Genomic DNA, 16,057 nt, shown 5'->3' with positions numbered 1-16,057 from the left:
TAGTCAGGCACAGGATGCTGGTCCTCCAGGAAAGGCTGGTGCAGAAGACGGCTGTTGCAGAAGTGACGGGTCAGTGACTCTGAAGCTGGCACAGGTACTGGAACAGCGGCAGCAGGAGCTGGGTAAGGCAACCTGGGTTAGGTACAGAGCAATCAGACAGTAGCGGAGTCAGGCAGGCCGGGTCAAACAAGTAATCAGGCAGAGGATCTCTTAGGCTAAGCGTGGTCAAGGTTCAGGCAGGAAGCAGAGCAAGGTCAGAGGAAGCCAAGGGTCGGACTGGAGAGGTTTGGGTGGTCAGACAGAGCCAGGTCGGTACTGGTAACATGCGGACCATATACATGAGACATTGGGGTTGATTTTCTAAAGGGAAGCAGGCTTTCACTTGGCAGGAAAGTTGGACTTTGCAAGGGAATTTGCTTCAGGGCTTAGTAAATGTGGTGAAATTTCACTTTGTAAAGAATACCCAATCATGTGCAAGGAAAAGCAATAAAAACTGATTTTTTTTTGCTTGTACATGATTGGATGATGAGGTCAGCATAACTTCACCATGTTTACTAAGCTCTGGGAAAAATTCCCTTTCAAAGTGCATCTTTCCTTGTAAAGTAAACAGTCTATTTGCCTTTAGTAAATCAACCCCATTATGCAGTCCTTATTTACAGATCACTGCATCTATGGATACATAAAGACTGTAGCCTATGTATGTCCACATTAATGCGATGACCTCATTAAACACATACAGTAAGTGGTGAGAAAGTCTTACTTACATACATAAACTTACAGAAATAAAATGTCTAAGTGTGCATTGACATCCAGTTTGCACAGCATATCACTTGGGTTTCATCCAATAAAGCAGCACAGTGTGTAGTAACTCATAGCAATCAACCAGGATTCTATTTTTTCTTACCGATGTGACTACAGCTGCAATGGGCTGCCATCTTTTAGAAACTGAAGTTTGGTTAAAAAAGTTTACTTTTAACCTTTAAGGACTACATATCCCATGGTACTTTGCTGCCTGCAAGCAGTAATTGCTGTACTGACTCTGCTTCTTGAAACTCTTTCTCTCATGAACTCTGTAGTTTAGAAGGCAGGCTCTGTGAATTTTGTGACACAGCACTGCCTACTCACAAGACATAGGGAATTCATGTCACAGAATTCAAAGAAGTAAATGTGCGAGGATCTTCACAAAGTAAGTTTACAAACTTCAAGATCGTTCAGATTAATAGGAGTATGCTAGAAACAATTAAAATATGATTTTACATTTTGACCATAGCTATGCTTTAATTCAGGGGTCTCCAAACTTTTAAAACAAAGGGCCCTTTGGAGTGTCCATTGGGAGTAGAAAAGGTCCTCAGTTTGGAGACCACTGCTTTAAATAGTCACAGAACTTTGTGGTATTTTAGAAGTCAGTGTAATATACTGCATACATAATCATGAGGACTGAAAATAATATTTGAATCATCTGTTTCTTTTGAGGATGATCACAGTTTTTCGCCTGAACACATTATCACAATACCTTGTTCAGCCTTCAGAATGGAAAGGAGGGGTGCAACACCAAGATGATATATTATGTGCTGCATTTCTGCCCCCACAAAGTCTTGTCACTGGTAAGTCTTTAAAAAAGCTGTGCAGCAGAGCTCCTTTTGTGTTCCCGGAACTGTAAAAAGTATGATATTATAACAAATAACTCTACAGAAAACACAATCTATTTGGAATGCATAATGTTATGCCTCGTACACACGATCGGAATTTCCGATGAAAAAAGTCAGACGGAATTTTTTTCATCGGAAATTCCGACCGTGCTTGGGCCCCATCAGACTTTTTTCAGTTGTAGTTTAGAAATAGAACATGTTTTATTTTTTTCCGATGGAAAAAACTCCTATCGGAAATTCCGATCGTCTGTGTGGAGACGGAGAAAAAAACACGCATGCTCAGAATCAAGTCGACGCATGCTCGGAAGCATTGAAATTCATTTTCCTCGGCTCTCCAACTCTTCGGCTCTTACGTCACCGCGTTTTGGACGGTTGGAATTTGGTCTGACAGTGTGTATGCAAGACAGCTTGAACGAAATTCCGACAAAAAATGTATCCCATTGGAAATTCCGATCGTGTGTAGAGGGCATAAGAGGTTTACCCCATTTCAGCAAGCCTCCAGCTACTGCCTATATGTCAAAAAAATAAATCCAGCTTCCACTCCTTGAAATTCTTTTTTTTATTATGAAAAGTCTTAGTTTGACTTGAACGTCCCTCGTTGTTTGGACTACAGTTTTATGATGCACACTTTTGTCAATAGCTTCAGCACTGTTATATTTGGACAATCTTAAATGGATAATTGTCTTTAAAAAGCTACTCTAGGATGGTCCCAACAGGTGGTCTTTTGCCACCCCTCTTTGGCTCAAACCACTACTTCCTGAGTTACAGTCTATCCCAGACCAAATTGTGTGGGCAGCTAGGGGCAAAAAACAATTGGGTATATCTGCAAGGAGGCGCCTCAGAGTTTTGTGCCGGACCCTAGGGCTCCCACGTGCATGCACAACGATGACATCATCATGGCTCCGGCCACTCATACAGCTGGAACTGGCGAACCCGGAAGAAAGACCAGGGGAACATGAAAGCCCTCTCAGTGGTGACAGCACACCACCTCTGGTGGGCTTTGTTCTAAGGTAAATATTTCATAATGTGCTAGTATGCAATGCAATTTTTTTTCCTTTAAATTGCTAAATTGTACTATCACTTTAAACCTACCACAAAGATCTTTGTTCAGGCACTGTAAGCACTCTGGGGTTGATTTACTAAAACTGAAGCGTGCAAAATCTGGTGCAGCTCTGCATGGTAGCAGATCAGCTTCTAACTTCAGTTTGTTCAAGTAGGCTTTGACAAAAAAAAGAAACCTGGAAGCTGATTGGTTTCTATTCAGAGCTGCACCAGATTTTGCACTCTCCAGTTTTAATAAAATAACCTCTGTGACTTGTCCCCTCTCTCATTACACTGCCTACTTCTATACATTCATAAAATGTTGTCTTTGTAGCTTTCTCAAAGCTTTGTGTATCAGTACTGACTGGGCAGAGAAAAGGGGGGTAGACCCCTTCTAGCTTGCCCTAAATTGTTAGCGCAAATAAATCAAAGTATAATGTAGAGTACACAACTGTGTTATTAAAAAGTTTCAATCACTCCTGTAAATCCTATGCAAATATGAGGCGAATCAATACACTTAAAAGCATTTAAAATCAAAACAAACAGTACGTCTTAGGCCCCGTACTCACGACCAAACATGTCTGCTGAAACTGGTCCGCGGACCAGTTTCAGCGGACATGTTCGTTCGTGTGTAGGCAGTAACGGACAGGATTCCAGCAAACAATCGTCGGCCAGACCGTTTTCCAACGAACAACTGTTTCCTGGTCTTGCTTTAAAACAGTCTGCTGGAATCGTGTCCGTCAGACATGTTCGGTCGTCTGTACACAAAAGCAGCGTACAAAAACCCCGCGCATGCTCAGTCCAAATGAGGAGACGGGAGCGCTCGTTCAGGTAAAACTCGCGTTTGTTTGGGATATGGCACATTCGTCATTACAAACCTTTTATTCTAGCAAGAGAACAATGTCTTAAAAAGGCGCACTAAACCACATTTTCTTGCCTCGTTTTCTTAATTCTTCTCTTGCTAGAATAACCCCGTTCTCTTGCTGATGCAATTTCAATAGAGTTGTCCCATACTGAAATGTCACATTTCTTGCTTGTGATGTAATCCTTTAATAATGTTTTCTATGCCAGACGTGTGTTTTGGTTGGTGGTCCTCCATAATTTCTAGTAGTCATTTTTGTAAAGGAATGTGCATCTTTTTTTTTTTTTTTGTTGTTTCTAGTTATGTCACCATTTATATATATTTTTTTTAACATGTTTTTTTCTTGTTTTTTTTTTTTTTTTTTTTTTTGTGTTTCATTTGAGAATATTAAACCATGTTGGCACACCAAATGTCCCCCCCCCCCCCAAGGAGTGTGTCCTTTGTAAATTACCCATTGTATATTTATTAAAGGTTTGCTGCCTAATAATCCCCACAGTATAACAAACAATAGACATGTTTTCAAATGAAAGCAAAAAGCCTTTTATTCAGGCAAATGTCATCACAAAAAATAAACAGAACGGCAGCACTAGAATAGATAGCAAACTATATGCAAACTTGCATTTCCAACATGGTGAAGGATAAACTTCCAAGCCTCAGGAGCCAAACACAAAAATATGAAGCAGCAGCACAGAAACAAAGGAACCCAAACTGTGGTAGTCCAAACAAGATGTCCTTTATGTGGAAGGAAATGGAAGGCAGAGAATCAACGTTTCCTCCTCTTTCCAGCCTTCCCTCCAGGCAGCCTTCCAGCGGATCTAACACGGGGTCTTGCAGGTGGGGTCGATGTGGCAGCAGGAGGATGGTGTTCCGCAAGCCGGGCCGGGTCACATAGCCCAGTCTCTGGGGTCAGCAGGCCCCTCTGCATCCACCAAAGGACCTGGTTCATCAGGGCCTTTGCCAGTCTTCTCTGGTCCTCCTCCCCTTCATTTAAATCGTGGGCCAATGAGGCACTGAAGGCCTCTGTGGGGTTGAGGGGGGCCCTCATGATGGCGCTTGCCTCCTGTATCATGCGGAGGCTTGCCTCCTCCACAGGCCTCAACTGCCTCCTTCGGCCTGATGGCCTCACCTGGGGGGGAGAAGACTGGCTGGTGGTGGTTCTCCTGGCCGGGGGGACCTGCTGCAGGCCACTGGGCCCAGCCTCCTCCTGGCTGCCACTGACCCCGGCCTCCTCCTGGCTGCCACTGACCCCGGCCTCCTTCTGGCTGACAGACACCTGAGGATCTGCCACCTCCTGGCTGATCTCTTCTTCCTGTGTGGAAAAAAAAAGGACATTTTTTACAATTTCGCAAAATAAAACCACACTCATTTTCATGTTTTTCGTTTAGTATTTTCTGTTCATTATTACTTGAATACACTCTACTTCTGACCCCTGCAGTTGTCATCTCTGACACCTATTTGTCTGTACACCTTTTTTTTTGCTTTTTCCCAGCTTGGCTTTTCTTTTACAATATCAAATCATTAATCCACCAAGAATTATTTACGCCAGAAATATAGAGGAAACTACTATACCTCCTCATCGAAGGGTGGCAGATCTGCATCTCTGTCAGCCAGGCCCTCTTCCTCCGACTCTGCAGGGCTGTGGTCATCTGGGGAAGGTCCGCTGGAAGGTAGCATGGAGGAAAGGTTGGAAGAAAGACTCGACATCGTTTTCCTGCCTTCCATTTCGTCCCGCAAAAAAGCCATCTGTTTATAATACCACAGTTTGGGTTCCTTTGCTTGTCTTGCTGCTGCTCCCGATTTTTTGCTTTTATTAGCTTTGTATGCTCTCCTGTATGTGCTTCTGAGGTTGGCAAGTTTATCCTTCACCATGTTGGCAGTGCATCCTGGCACCCAAGTTTGCATATAGTTTGCTAGCTCTTCTAGTGCTGCCGCTCGTACATCTTTATTGCAATATAATGCGTGTTTTGAATTCCACAGGATGGGCGTCTCCTGATATTTTTGGAGTAAGGCCTCTATAGCTTCCTTGGTTTGTAGTTGGTCCATTTAAGTTTTAGAAAAATTATATTTCTTTTTGAGTCTAGATTCAAAAAACATAAACCAAAGAAAAATAAATATTCAAAAGGATCAGCGTTGACCTTGATATAATATGTGTCTTCAAATTTATTACCTATATCTAATTACAAACACAGTCTCTCTTGTTTAGACAATGATTGGCAGCTCGGCCGCATTGCTTGTACCAAACATTGATTTGCTAGATGCAGAGCCATTGTTAACATTGCAGTAAATATTTTTAATATATAAAAATAAACAATGCTTACAAATGACAGTATTCATCTAGGCACTCTTTCATGTGTAAATCTCATGCCCCTGACAATGGATGACATAAAAGACACTTCCTAATGACCTCTGTACAACCAACACTTGAACAATACTTTGCCTGATCTGAATACACCATTCAAAAACTTGTCAATGAGGTACAGCATTGTTCACATCTCTATTTTGTGAGGTGTCCAAAAGCATTTGGATACCAAAATAACATTGTGGTACCCCATAGACAGAATAGCTTAAAAAGGGTGCAACCAACAGCCCAAACCCCCATCCCATGTGTCTACATTTTCCAGGCCTCTGCTGATCCCATTTTTAATTTCCTTACCTTCCTGTCTCTCGCTCCTCGTTTCTCACGCTCGCCTAATTACCGCGTAAGATGCGTAATCACGGCGTGCACCTTTTAAACACTCCGCGTATTTATTAAACCCCGCCCTCGTCACCTTTGCTAGGCCCTTAATCAATGATTTTAGGAAATATGGCGTTAACTGTGTATGTTCTGGATGCGCTCGAAGATTCTCCGCGTAACCGACGTAAACACGTTGTTTGCATTCTCTACACTCCGCGTATGTATTAAACGCCGCCCTCTTCTCCGCCCATGGCGTAAGAATTCATCTTTTCCACGCCCATAATCTCTGTGGGAAAGGAAAGATGGCGATGTCACACGAGCGGGCACGATGCTCTCATGCCACAAGTGAAGGGACAGAGGCAGGGACGTCCCGATCAAGGCCAAGAAGATACAAAGCCACTAATATGCGGTTCCAGGAAATGGTGGAGTTAGTTTACATCATGCGAAAGAAGGACTATGATGGTGAATTAGGGCCATACAAGACCCCTAACCGCCGAAAGGCACATATTATGGACAAGGTGGCGAGGAGAATGCAGAGGATGTTTGGGATCACCAGGTCCAAGGAACAGCTGAGGAAACGCTGGTCAGACTTAAAATTGAGGGAGCCACATCAGATGAAGAAAATACTTAAAATTCTGCGTAAAAGTAAGTAAATATATATTGGGGTTGGGGGGGGGTGGGTGATTGTCTGCAATAATGTGTTGCCATGTATATTTCACCATCTGCCTCCTTGGCCTGCTTGTAATTTTAAAGACATGTTGTCATTTTTTTTTTATGACATAAATACCTACATATTTACAAATAGTGTTCTTAGTAAACAACGTAACATCACATAGTTTCTCAGAAAGGCTCGGTTATTCCAGGAACAACACACCTGGACATGGCTCACTGGCCAAAAACTTTGTTTGTAAACATTGTGTAAAAGCTAGTTCTAGAAAATAAAATTATGAGAATGGGAAAGGCAAACAGGATTCATTCTAAAAACAGTGGTAATAAAGCAGATGTTTTCACATCTGCAATGCAGAGCACCTGTGTCTCCCCAAATCAAAAATGGGTTTTGGTAGGGTCTCCCAGAAATACTGTTTAGGGGGGACATCCATGTGTGTCACTTTGCTAAAAAGGGGCAGGATCAGAGCTTGCCATAGAAGTAATTCCAAAATGTAGGTTTGGTGAAAGATAAAAGTAACTAAATGAAAGCCTCTTCTAAGCAATGTGTGCGATGTATGCTCTCCAATATCTGTGTGCTGATGAGTCTACATTTTTTTTTGTTTATTTCAGGGGAAAGAAGTCGCCAGCATTTGGAGGAGGCAGAGAGGGCCAGACAAGGCCAAAATCTGCCATCTCAACATGTGGAGGAGGAGGAGGATGTGGAAGGAGAAGAGGATGTGGAAGGAGAAGAGGATGTGGAAGGAGAAGAGGATGTGGAAGGAGAAGAGGATGTGGAAGGAGAAGAGGATGTGGAAGGAGAGGAGGAAGGAAGAAAGGAGGAAGGAAGAGAGGAGGAAGAAGTAATTTTGGACTTAGAATTTATAGCAGATGAAGGGCAAGTGGCGGAAGAACAATTTGGCGAATTGAAAGAAGGTGGATTGATGGATGAAGGAGGAGTCCAAGATGATGGGGAAGTGGTGGAAGAAGGAGGAGTGATAGAAGATGATGGTGAGGTGGTGGAAGAAGGAGGAGTGATAGAAGATGTCGAAGAGGTTGAAAGGAGAAGCCCATCAGGTCAGTGTCACCCTAGCTTGATTAAAAAAAACATATGTAGATAGGCCTCATCGAAAAATAATTTTGTAAATGACCATTTTTTTTGTTTTTTTAGGGGAGGAGGATGGTGTGCCAATATTTTCACGTGCAAGTGCTGCTATAATTATTCAGCAGGTAATGGAGTGCAGCACTGAAATGCACAATATGCGTGAAAGGATGGTTGTCATGGAAGAGAATTTAACAAATGTCCTTTTGGAATGCAGCACGGAAATGGACAATATGCGGCAAAGAATGATGGTCATCGAATCTAATTTTAAAAATATTATTGACATGATGGGCCGTGTCAAAGACTGAAACACCCCCCGCCCATCCCCCGCCCCCACAAACATTTTTACTGTTTTAATAATGAATACGCCAAAATTTGAAGATACACACACAGTGTGCCAACATGTGCTATCTGCCATCACAGAATATCTAGTGTCTGTGCTTTGTGGGTCCAACCCCCTCCTCCATCCTCAAGTAGTTGAGAGGAAGGGTTTGCTCCCACAGAACACAGACATTGATCACCCATGATGTCAGATAGCACATGTGGCCATTTGTCTGTTGAACCAATGACATTTGGCGAGTTTGCACTGAATGTGTGTATCTTCAAATTTTGGCGTGTTCCAGTGTGAAAGCACACCATGACTGACTGCTGTTGTGAGTTTTTATATTTTTATAATTGTATTTTGTTACTTTTTGACCATGTTGAACATTTTTGGATACTATAAAGTTTAGACCATAAAGAATAAACACCGACAAAAAATTTAAAAGATATATATATAGAATTATAAATCTCTCTAATCACTGAATTTAGTGAAGTCGAGATTTGACTCCTAAATCTTAACAACACATTTTCTTATTGAAAAACACACCAAAAAAAATCAAAATTCTTAAAAAAATTTTGGTTTTTGTGCATAAAAAATATGCAGAAAATAAAAAATACTAAGGCGGTAAACACCCCACCAAGAATATTCTATATATATATATATATGTAAACAATAAATCTAACTATATTTGATAAACAAAAATGTGAACTTGTTAAAAAAGGTATAATCTGCATAATATTTTTGGTTGAATTACCTTAAAAAAAAAAAAAAAAAAATATTTTGTAGACTCCTAAGTACAAAAGCAGGGAGTAATGAAAAAAATTTAAAATAATTTTTTGGGTCATGAACAAGCAAAAATTTAAAAACTTGACCTCAAAATGTACAAATGGAGTTGCTTCTTATTTCTAGACTCAATACCCTGTTTGTAGATGAGTGAATACTGTGCAAAATGTGGTCATTTACTAAAAGTGGAGAAATCAATTATGCATTAAAATTGAAAAAGTTAGTTAGAGAACCAGGAAGACAGATAAAACGAGAAAAAGCATTAATGACAAACAACTGTATAAAGTCCAATGGTCTAATTATTTTTTATTTGAGAGAATATTCCTTTCTTTGGGGGCCGAATTAGAAAGAAATATGATCTGGCATAGCAATGGCCCCCCGACCCATGAAGTACTCAACATATTTGTCGCGTACCTCACGAGCTGATTGGGGGGCCAAGCCAGCGCGACCAGTGTCCAGCCCGGGAAGGGGATCTGAGGGTAGTCTTGCCTCAGAACCGATGTCGGGTAGGTACGTCTGGGAGTGCCTGCGTAAAAAGTTGTGCAAAATGCAGCAGGCAAATACAACGGTGTCCAATTTATATTCCGCCAGATGTATCGATGTCCTGAACAGGCGGAACCGGTTGGTGAGTATCCCAAAGGCATTCTCGACTACCCTCCGAGCCCTGGCCAACCGAAAATTAAACACACTCCTCTCTGAGGTGAGGGTCCTCTGGGGAAAAGGCCGCATGAGGTGAGGACCAAGCCCGAAAGCCTCGTCCGCTAGGAACACAAACGGAAGTCCTTCCACATTATCTTCATCTGGTGGCAATGCCAGACCACCAGCTTGGAGACGATCATAGAAATCAGTCCGTGCGAACACTCCCCCATCAGACATCCGGCCGTTCTTCCCCACGTCCACATATAGAAACTCATACTGTGCCGACACCACCGCCATCAACACAATACTATGATAACCCTTGTAATTATAATAGTAGGACCCCGAGTGGGGTGGGGGCACAATGCGGACGTGTTTCCCATCTATTGCTCCACCGCAGTTAGGAAAATCCCACCGCTGGGCAAATTGGGAAGCCACAGACTGCCATTCCTGTGGTGTGGAGGGTAGCTGTGGGGACAAACAAAAAAAGAGATTTAGTACTTTGGAATCAAAACATCCTACAAGCATCCTTGTGACACTTCAAAGTATTAAAATTGCATAAGAAAAATTTGCATGGAGAATTTGGGAAATGAAATATATAGGGCCACTTCATTAAGAGACTCCACAGCCCTCTGATGGGGACAATAAAAGTTTGAAGGGGGGGGGGGGGACACAAAAACCAAAAAGTCCTGTTTTAAAAAATGGCAAGGTGGGTTTGTCCCTAGGATAGCATGCTGGACAGGTTAATATTGGGTAAGGGACAAATATGCAGGTAGGCCAAGAAAAAAACATGTAAAGCTGATATCAACATGCATAGGGAGAAAAGGGAACGTTAGTTAAACACACAGCATATCTGGGAAATTAAAAATTAAGTTAGTTAGCAACATTATTACAGCCAGGAAACTTACCTTAATATACTCCTCATGCATAACTTTGATGATGGCAGCACACGTGTCCGGTATGATGACCCCAAGCGCCTGCGGAGAGATGCCTGTTGAGAACTTGAGGTCCTGCAGGCTCCTCCCAGTCGCCAGGTACCGCAACGTGGCAATAAGCCTCTGCTCGGCCGTGATGGCTTGGCGCATCACAGTGTCCTGCCTCGTGATATAGGGGGACAGAAGTTCCAGCAGACTGTTGAATACGGGGTCCGTCATGCGGAGAAAATTCCTAAAGTCATTAGGATTATTCTCCTGGAGTTCCCTAAGCAGAGGCATATGTGAGAACTGGTCACGCTGGCGCAACCAATTCTTGGTCCAGAAACGCCTCCGCCCCCTGTTTCTGGCCAAAGTACTGGAAAAATGAACATATCCAGCAGCCATCCCATAAACAGCACCAACTCGCGAAAATTGACGCTGCTGCTCCATCATGGCTTCAAACCGGCCGGCTGGTCAGTCAAGAACACACTCAAACAGAAAGCACTCGCAAATCCAGCACTACCTGCGACAAACGCGTGACAAACAGATACGAGCGCACAGGATGCAACTGCTAAAGCAGAAACAACCTGCTAGCCTATAGCCGAATGACAACTACGTTACCGCAAGCACACGCACTGAACCCGTGAATACACGCTGTCAAAGCCTGGAGACCGAGAAGCGCGAATCAGCTCTAACCAAACCTTCACTAACACGAGCAAACCCGTAACTAGCAAAAGAGGAACAGAGGGCGGCGCCATTAAGTTTGGTCTTCCCCTTTATAGTGACGTCGTACGTAGTTTACGTGCACGCGTTCCGGTACGACGGTAATTTGGTCCGCTGGTGTGTACACGCCAGCGGAACCAAACACAAATCAGCCTTGTACGCCGGAAACTGTCGGGCAGACAGTTTCCAGCGCACAGATCCGGTCGTGAGTACAAGGCCTCAAACAACTAAAGAAATGCAGAAAACCGCACGCAAATTGCTTGGCAAACTGTCCTTATCGGAATTTCTGAATTTCAATTATCTTACTGCTTACTAAAAACTGTGTATCATTTTAGCGATTCTGCCAGTGTAACTTTATGTCTCAAACTTTTGTCAGAACTTTTATGCAGACTTGTTCTTGTGTGACCAGAAAGACAATAACTTTCTCTTGTATCACTTTTCAGTTCAGAGAGTGCGCTAAATAACTTGAATAATAAAATCGTTCTTTATATCAGAAATGTTCATGCTTTACTGGCGTTCAGTGAAATTACAGCTTTTTAGCAAATTAATTTATTTCTATATAGCAGCAGGATTAAACATTCCCTGGCACATTTTAGTACGTGTCTACCTGAGAAATTCATGAAAGCTGAGAAAGCTTCTGTATTAGGTCAGGCTAGGCACAAAGAAGCCCTTATTTCCTGTCCAAAACAAATTTCTTCATTTATTTGTAGACATCAAGCCCCAGACCCAAGCCAAGAACTCCAGCGTAGTATTGAATTCCACGTTAGTGATAAAGAAAAGTGAGCTTGCCATGTGGCAGATTGGCTTTCATGTACAGTCAATTACATGTGTAGACAGCAGAGGGCACTTGTAGCCCTTTTTCCTGCACGCAAGAGATCCTTTAGATATGATTTTTCAAACACCGTAGTGCAAAAACACGTTTATCCATGTTTTTTGATAAAATTAATCTCCTCTGCGTGAAGTTTGCCCCATCCTATAAAATTGTGGTAGGCCTTGCCAGTGCTCTTTCTCTAACTGACTGCTAAGTGGAAGTGACAGCATTTGCTGTAACCAAATGGCAGGTCTTAGGCCCCATACACACGATAGAATCCATCCGCTGAAAAATCCCAGCGAATGGGTTTCAGCGGATAGATCCTATGGTGTGTACACTCCAGCGGATCTGTTTCCGTGGATATTTATCCCCTGGGATGGATTTCCAGCGGATAAATATTTGATGACATGCTATCAAATCTATCCGCTGGAATCCATCCCAACGGATGGATCCGCTGGTCTGTACAGACTCACCGGATCCATCCGTCCGAAGGGATCCCCCGCATGCGTCGTAATGATTCGACGCATGCGTGGAATTCCTTATATGACAGCGTCGCGCACGTCGCCGTGTCATAATCGCAGCGACGGCGCGACACGTCATCGCCAGAGGATTTCGGCGCGGATTTCGATTCGATGGTGAGTACACTCCATCGCATGGAAATCCGCGCAAATCCTCGAGAGGATATATCCGTGGAAACGGTCCGCTGGACCGTATCCGCGGATAAATCCTCTCGTGAGTATGGGGCCGTAGTGTTGTTATAAGAAAGGCATACCCCAGAATTCCCTTGCAGGGACATTACTAAAGTATTTTAACAAAGATGAAAATTCTAATCCAGGGAATGCCTATAATTTGATATTAAGCTCTGTGCGGGCTTCAGGGACAAGCAGAGGGACAAATATATAGCCTACAGACTTTATGAGATTTATACTAACTTATTGACATATATTTTTATACTAGGGACTCATATCTACCATATCACAGGTGTTTTATATAAAAGGGCATTTATTGTCAGCATAAAGCAATTTGTTGTCTTTAGGGTATCTTGGCCAAGATTTTTATTTTTTATTTTATATGGTTTATTGAACAATAAAGTGTAGATTTTTACCACTAAAGCTTTGTACACACGACCGAGGAACTCGACGGGCGAAACACATCGTTTTCCTCGTCGAGTTCCTTGTTAGGCTGTCGAGGAACTCGACAAGGCAAGTTTCTCCATTCCCGTCGAGGAAAAAGAAGACATGCTCTCTTTTTGGCTCGACGGGATCCTCGACAGTTACCTCGTCTAAAAATGTACACACGACCGGTTTCCTCGGCAAAAAAAAATCCCAGCAAGTTTCTTGCTGGTTTTTGCAGAGAAACTCGGTCGTGTGTACGAGGCTTTAAGCCCCGGACCATTTTGTTGCTAAAGGACCAGGCCCCTTTTTGCGATTCAGCGCTGCGTCACTTTAACTGACAATCGTGTGACGTGGCTCCCAAACAAAATTTACTTCCTTTTTTTCTCACAAATAGAGCTTTCTTTTGGTGGTATTTGGTCACCTAGAGCGAAAATTTTGAAAAAAAATCAATATTTTTTACTTTTTGCTATAATAAATATCCCCAACAAATATATATATATATTTTTTCCTCAGTTTAGGCTGATACGTATTCTTCTACATATTTTTGGTAATAAAAATTGCAATAAGCGTTTATTGATTGGTTTACGCAAAAGTTATAGCGTCTACAAAATAGGGGATAGTTTTATGGCATTTTTTTTACTATTTTTTTTTTTTTACTAGTAATGGCGGCAATCAGCGATTTTTATCATGACTGCAAAATTATGGCGGACACTTTTGACACCATTTTGGGGCCATTGTAATTTTTACAGTGATCAGTGCTATAAAAATGCACTGATACTGTGAAAATGACACTGACAGTGAAGGCGCTTAAGGGGTTAAGTGTGACCTAAGGGAGTGATTCTTACTGTGTGGGGGCGTGGCTTGGCGTGTGATGTCACTGATTGTTGTTCCCAGTGACACTCTCACTAGGAAGAACGGGGAAAGGTTTGTTTATACTTACCTCTCCCTGTTCTTCAGCTCTGTGACCCAATCGCGGGACACCGACGGCGTTCGGGCCCACTGGCAGGACAGGGGCCTTCTGAGTTTGGTGCTCTGTGGTATGTATGGCCTCTGCTAACCCAAACTAAGACATTGTCAGCATTTTACTTGGACTAAAGTTCCCCAGTAGCCTCTAGGGGTGCTTATATAACAAGGTGTCAGGACCTGGATCATCTGCTGGTGGTTCCCAGAACTGAAAGACATAGTTCTAGTGGCAACTAGCGGGTGGGAAAATGTATAACCCCTCCCTTTCATCAGTGCTTTGGTGTTTTGCCTGTCAGCCATACACCTGCTTGCTGATTTATCCTGATTCTGTTTCGGAAATTCCGACAAGAACTTTTCCCGCTCTCAAATTTTTCTTGGCGGAAATTCCGACAGAAAAATTACGATGGAGCCTACACACGGTCGGAATTTCCGACCAAAAGCTCACATCAGACTTTTCTTGTTGGAATTTCCAATCATGTGTACGTGGCATTAGTCTCAGAGGAGTGAGAGAGCTTGGGATGTCAGAAGAACCACTACTGAAAGGCCAGATGTGAGTCCGTACAGCAGGCAGCTGTAAAAACAGAGAGCCAGGAAAGCTGGGTGAGATGGTCTGAATGACCAGTGTAAATGAGCAGTGGTACTGCTGAAGAAGGAACCAGGTGGTTTGGCATTTTTTGTTATGTTTTGCAGGTGAAAATCCCCTGCGTGGGCAGCTATTTGTGGATTTTACTTTTGTTTAATAAAAGTGGATTGGCAAGCCTTAAAATCACCCATTGGACCGGCATAGACTCCCTACAAATGTTTCTACAACTGAGCTGAATGCCCCAATATCACAGTACCGGTATCTAAACTTAGGTACAAAGGTTGATAGTATTTTAGCTTACCTTTCCTTAAATGTTGAGGCTGCCTTTGTTTTCTTTTTTTTACACCTTTTGTCTTCATTTTAACCTGGTAATCCTGTGAATAATCCGCCCCCTGATGACGTAACACCTACAAAACGTACGTCGGCAGCGGTACCTGTCAGGTGTCTATCCACGCTATCTCTGGCGCTTGTGGAGCCGACAGAGCTGGGCAGTATGCACGCAATTACGAGCGGGATCCCCAGGACAAACATTTGTCATATCTGCAGCCTCACGGGAGGCACATTTTAACGTTAAAGGCCATTTGGCTTGTCATTTTTTTATATTTTTTAATAAAAACAATATTATGCTATGGGCATTTTTCTGTTTTTTCCTTACCTGATCTCTGGGAATGAGGCATTATAACTAGATCCAGTCAATCCAGCATGTGAGCAGGCACAATACTGTCTACGATATATTTGACTATCTTTTTCAGTAAAGAAGTAAAACATTTGTGGTAAGCGCATTATATTATCTGAGCACTTCGGGTAAAGATGTATTAAATGTATGGTGAAGGAGCACTAATATCACCTTTAGCAAGATTTTTCACAAGATATTGAAGAAGATCTGTCATCTGTTTCTTCAAATATTGGGACTTATTTAATATGATACACTTTTTGTATAAGAAGCACAAATTTGTTTAGTGCATCACTAGAACGGTTTTGCATGTTATAGATCTGTATAGAGTGTTCTATAAATTTTTGACACAATCACAATTATAGGTTGGTATGTGGTAGTTATACTCTGTAATTGAGCGCCCGCTACCTTTCAATTTTCTGCACATTCACAGTATATCAAATACTTTATAGAGGAGCAGCTTATAATTATTTTTAATTTTAATTATAATTTTTATTTTATGTTGGTAATAATTAGATTGTCGCTGAATTCACCCCTTTTCTTCTAATCCTGCGAATAACA

The 16,057-nt window shown here is 42.3% G+C and overlaps 1 protein-coding gene across 2 annotated transcripts in view; it reads left to right on the top strand.

Annotated features, from left to right (window-relative positions):
• Positions 1 to 16,057, top strand: part of WDR49 (WD repeat domain 49) — a 173,336-nt gene that overhangs the window by 85,199 nt on the left and 72,080 nt on the right. For both annotated transcript variants that reach the window (XM_040349306.1, XM_040349305.1), the window contains one exon: positions 1,474 to 1,604. In XM_040349306.1, the coding sequence (XP_040205240.1) occupies positions 1,474 to 1,604 (131 nt within the window). The remainder of the gene's footprint in view (positions 1 to 1,473; positions 1,605 to 16,057) is intronic.

This window comes from Rana temporaria, chromosome 4 (genome assembly GCF_905171775.1).
Source record: "Rana temporaria chromosome 4, aRanTem1.1, whole genome shotgun sequence".
NCBI lineage: Eukaryota > Metazoa > Chordata > Amphibia > Anura > Ranidae > Rana > Rana temporaria.
Note: the sequence above shows the minus strand (reverse complement) of the source record. Positions and strands in the feature narration are given on the sequence as shown.